Source organism: Galeopterus variegatus, unplaced genomic scaffold (genome assembly GCF_000696425.1).
Source record: "Galeopterus variegatus unplaced genomic scaffold, G_variegatus-3.0.2 Scaffold9535, whole genome shotgun sequence".
NCBI classification, from domain to species: Eukaryota; Metazoa; Chordata; class Mammalia; order Dermoptera; family Cynocephalidae; genus Galeopterus; species Galeopterus variegatus.
In genome coordinates, this window is record NW_007735646.1 from 20,895 (window position 1) to 26,215 (window position 5,321).

At 45.3% G+C, this 5,321-nt stretch overlaps 1 protein-coding gene across 1 annotated transcript in view; it reads right to left on the bottom strand.

Moving 5' to 3' along the window:
• Positions 1-1,229: 1,229 nt before the first annotated feature.
• The window catches only part of FAM228B (family with sequence similarity 228, member B), a 35,945-nt gene continuing 31,853 nt past the window's right edge, over positions 1,230-5,321 (bottom strand). The window contains exon 10 of the mRNA XM_008593698.1: positions 1,230-1,413. Coding sequence (XP_008591920.1) covers positions 1,384-1,413 — 30 coding nt within the window. The 3' untranslated portion in view covers positions 1,230-1,383. The remainder of the gene's footprint in view (positions 1,414-5,321) is intronic.

The following is a 5,321-nucleotide window of genomic DNA, read 5'->3' on the forward strand; positions in this document are numbered from 1 at the left end:
TTGTGATATGATATATGGGATTTGCTTCAAAGTCATCCAATTGGGGTTGAGAAGTAGGTACAGATATAGATGAAGCAAGACTGGCTATGAGGCAATCATTATTGATGTTGGATGATATATATTTAAGGGTTTATTATACAATTATCTCTATTTTTATATACTTTTCTGAAATTTCCCATAATATAAAGTTTTTAAAAATTAGTTTTCACCTGGAACCATATGTTGATTGGGTGGCAGAGGATGGTGAATATGAAATGAGAGGATAAAATGGATAACTTACAGCAAGAAAATAAAAAGCTCAGATGCCAGAATGCTGGAATCAGGCATAAAAATGCAGGGCCACCATACTGAATAAATCCCATTGTGTCTGTGGCCCTCATTCATAAATTGATCTTGCAGGTTACTGAATTGTAACTCCAATTGGATTAACAGTGCTGCCAGTCTTTTATGTGAACGCTATGAAAGAGGGGGCTCTTGGCAATTATATTTGTGTGGGTAACAGACAGAAAGGAATAATTCGCACTCCCCCAAGTCCTTTAAAAAGGTTCCTTTGGTGTCCTCTTTGCCTAAGGAAAACAAAATTCTCCTCTCCTATGCTCTATATCCTATTTCTTCTTGTGATCAAGATTCAAACTCAGCATGAGCCAGAGAGTGATGTTTAGAATCAGAATCAGGAAGTGAGTCATCACACCTGACATGAATTTTTTAATTTTCTAAAGATTGTTGGGAAGACCTGGGGAGAATATGTGGGTGTGGACTTTAAGGGTGCCTAACTGTATTAGTTCATTTTGTGTTGCTATAAAAGAAATAACTGAGACTGGGTAATTTATAAAGAACAGAGGTTTATTTGGCTTTTAATACTGGGATAGCTGCATCTGGCATGGGCCTCAGGCTGCTTCTACTCATGGCAGAAAGCGCAGGCAGCCAGTGGGTACAAGCAGATCACATGGTGAGAGGAAGCAAGAGAGAGAAGAGGTGCCGAGGTCTTTCAAACAACCAGTTCTCATGGGAACTAATAGAGCAAGAACTCACTCATTACTCCCCCTACCTAGGAAGAGCATTAATCCATTCATAACGGATCCACCCCCATGACTCAATCAGTTTCCAACACTGCCACATTGGGGATCAAATTTCCATGAATTTTGGAGGGGACAATACATCCAAACTCCATCAGTAACCAAGGGTCAATACATGGTATTGCCATTTCTTAATTATCACAGACACTAAACTCAAAAATTAAATGAAGTTTATTGCAGATGCTTTTTTTTTAGAGATAGAACAATTCTTGTGTGCCTTCCTTAGTCCTCATCCTGAATGTTTCCTGCTAGCAGATGACTTCCTCTGAACCAGACTTCTTTTGAGTTCCCTTTCACCAGTAAAGGATCAGGATGTGTGCTCCTTGGTTGCTAAAATCTTTTGAAGGTGACAAAAGAGAGGAGTTGAGTGTCTTGCAAGAGCAGAGAGGGTTCCCCAGCTAACCTGAGCTGATCCCCCTGAATCCTGGTCATGCCCTCTTTTTTGAAACTCTCTCTTTACTGGGCTTCTGCAATACCACACACTCCTTCATGTTCCTTCTCTGGCTCTGCCTCCTTGTCCCAACTTCTTTTTTTTTTTTTTAAAAAGATGACCAGTAAGGGGATCTTAACCCTTGGCTTGGTGGTGTGAGCACCACGCTCAGCTAGTGAGCTAACTGGCCATCCCTATATAGGATCCGAACCTGTGGCCTTGGTGTTTTCAGCACCACACTCTCCCAAGTGAGCCACGGGCCAGCCCTGTCCCAACTTCTGAATATTGGAATTCTACAGGACCATCCTTAGCCATCTCCTCTTTTGACATTCACTCCCAGGCTATCTCATGATTTCAAACAGTATCTACACCACAATGACTCTCAAATACATATCTCTACCCCCATCTCTCCCCTGACCTTCAGACTTGTACATGCACCTGCCTACTTCACATCCCCTCTTGGACGTTGAATAGATATGTAACAAGATAGTAAAATGAACCTAATTTTAGTCAGAGTATCTCTTAAGGCGATTGATGCTATGTTCTATAATGAGGTGTGGGGACTATTAAGGACTTGTAAAGAGGAGGTCAGAACTGTTTCTTGTAACTTTTAACCACTCATCCACAATAGGAGTATAAAAGGGTCAGAAGTTGAAACTGAAGAAGAGGTTTCTTTGCAAAAAGTTGTTGGTGTTTTTTGAGCCCTTCCATCCATCACCACCAAACGGAGGGGGAAGGAGGAATCTAATACTCCCTCTCCCTAGGCTTAAAGTGGCTTCAACAGGATCATTCAGCTACATGGAGACCTGCTATCAGACTCCCGCCTTTGAAAACTAAGGGTGAGAGGCTGCCTAGAGTGGCCTGGGGCAGCAGACCAGGGGTTGCTGTTAGGGAGTGGTCAGGGTTCAGGGGCATGCTTGCCATGGTCCAGTGATGGATTCATGTGAAAAAATGAATCTGGGGTGTGTTTCCTTGGATCCTGCCTAGAGGAGCAAGGGGGTCTCCGCAGAATGAAGTAGTAGGAGTTCCACGAGATGACTTCTGCCAAAGACAGTCATTAGCAACAAGCTGGAAAGGAAATCCTCAGGTGAGAAAACCCCAGCAATAGGAATTTTTTCTAAAGATCGCTTGAAAGTGCCCCATGAGAGACAACATTAGCTTTAAACACCTGCCAAGCCTGGAGAATGCTTTACACTAAAATAGATCATCATAAAACTAATAGGTAAGAACTTTCCTGCCCCTCCATTACCTCTCTTTCCTCCCTCCCACTGTGACTCTAAAGAGATCAGAAATCCCCTGTGGCAAGATATGGAGATAAGAATAAAAGAGTAAGATGGGGAAGAGAAGACATCTACCCACTCCTTTCTTGTAGTGCCCGCCTCAGCAGCCCCAGGTTAGGGGAGAGGAGACCTCAAGGGAAGAGGTCACTATGCCAGACTGGACATGTTAATTACTGAACCAAGACTGTCTTTATAACCAGAAGACTTTTTATTATCTGAGAATGCCCAGGGCAGGGGAAGAACTATCCCCAACAGAACAGGTTTAAATGGACGGTGAGGAAAAAAATTATAACCACACCCTACAAATCCTCCTTACCCATTGTAATGGTACAAGTAACTTGAATTTCACCAGACACAAACAGGATTATTCCTTACTTCTGCACTGCTTTCCCACTCCCTGCCAAACCTGCTTTCCCCTCTGTGTGGCTCCGGCTAGGCTAATGTCAGAATCCTGCCGACACAGCCAATTGTAATGTTCTTTTACCTGCCCGTAATCCTGCCAACTGGGCCAACTGTCAAGCTACTAATTCTGTTGGTGATGCCAATGGTAAAGCTACACAACCATGCCAGTTGTTGGGCTCTTTTACCTGCCGGTAATCCTGCACCGACTGGGCCAATTGTCGAGCTAGGTCTGGGTCTGGAGTTCACAGACCCCTCAAGCCCATTGTCCAGACTGAGTCACAAACCCTTCACACGCCAGGCTGGGTCACCAGACCCTTTACATGCAAGTCTGTGAGCTAGGTAACTGGCAAAACAGGTCTTTGGAAGCCATAGGTTGGAAAGCATGGCCGCTCCTGTGGCAGTGGCCTCCCATAAACTCCAACCAAGGTGGCAGCCCTGTGCAGGCGCACTAACTCCGCCCCCACACAACCTATTCACAGCAAATGCTCGGCAAGATTCTGAACATCTGAGGGGCCCTGACCATTTTTCTATATTTTCTCTACACCCTCATACTGCCCTAAGTTCAGTGACTGGGACCACAGTCCAGCCAGGACCCTCAGGACAAGGTTCTCAGAGTCCCATGTGGAATCCAAATGAGTTCCAACGGCACATTCACTTCTCTGCTCCTTCCTGCCGCCACAGGTCTCCAGCAGCAGTTGTTCCCACCTGGTTTGGTGCCCTGGCCTCCCCCCTGCTCTCCCTGCTTCTGCTCTTGCTCCTGTATACCAGTTCTCCGTGCAGTAGCCATATTCTTCTTCTTAAAATGTTCCATCATATTTCTCTCCTGCTCAGAACCTTCAAATGTCTTCCCCTCACACTTTGGATTTTATTCTGACCCCTTCTCATGACCTCTAACCCCCACATGACCAGGCACCTTCCTCCTCTCCAGCCTCATCTCCTGTCTTTCTCTCTGCACTCACTCCGCTCCAGCCTCATGGGCTCTTTCTTGCTGTTTCCTGAACACACCAGCCTCACTCCCATCTCAGGCTTTTGCTGGTGCCTATCTGCCTGGACACTCTTCCCCAGATCTCTCCATGTCTCACTCCCCCTGGTCCTCAGACCTTTGCACAAATGTCATCTGTTCAGAGAAGCTGCTCTGATTTCTCCACTTACAAGAGTCCCCCTCATTATTCCCCCTCATCCTCCTGCCCCTTTTACCTGTTTTGTTTTCCTGGCTGCACTTACTACTAACTCATGTAATGTTATATACTTATTTGGTTATTGTGTCTCCCCTGTCATAATGTAAGCTCCATGAGATCGGAGATTTGTGTTTTGCTTATGTGTGCTCCTTGGTTGCTAAAATCTTTTGAAGGTGACAAAAGAGAGGAGTTGAGTGTCTTGCAAGAGCAGAAAGGGTTCCCCAGCTAACCTGAGCTGATCCCCCTGAAGCCTGGTCATGCCCTCTTTTTTGAAACTCTCTCTTTACTGGGCTTTTGCAATACCACACACTCCTTCATGTTCCTTCTCTGGCTCTGCCTCCTTGTCCCAACTTCTTTTTTTTTTTTTTAAAAGATGACCGGTAAGGGGATCTTAACCCTTGGCTTGGTGTTGTCAGCACCATGCTCAGCCAGTGAGCAAACCGGCCATCCCTATATGGGATCTGAACCTGTAGCCTTGATATTATCAGCACCGCACTCTCCCGAGTGAGCCATGGGCCGGCCCTATGTTTTAGCTTCTTTTACTGTCATGTTTTGATAGCCTCCCATATACTTTCTTGCTTTCTTCCTCAAAATTTTAACAAGTGCCTGCTCTGAGTCAGGCAGTGTTTAAGGGGCTGGAGACATCGTGGTAAGCAAAACACAAATCTCCGATCTCATGGAGCTTACATTATGACAGGGGAGACACAATAACCAAATAAGTATATAACATTACATGAGTTAGTAGTAAGTGCAGCCAGGAAAACAAAACAGGTAAAAGGGGCAGGAGGATGAGGGGGAATAATGAGGGGGACTGTTGTAAGTGGAGAAATCAGAGCAGCTTCTCTGAACAGATGACATTTGTGCAAAGGTCTGAGGACCAGGGGGAGTGAGACATGGAGAGATCTGGGGAAGAGTGTCCAGGCAGATAGGCACCAGCAAAAGCCTGAGATGGGAG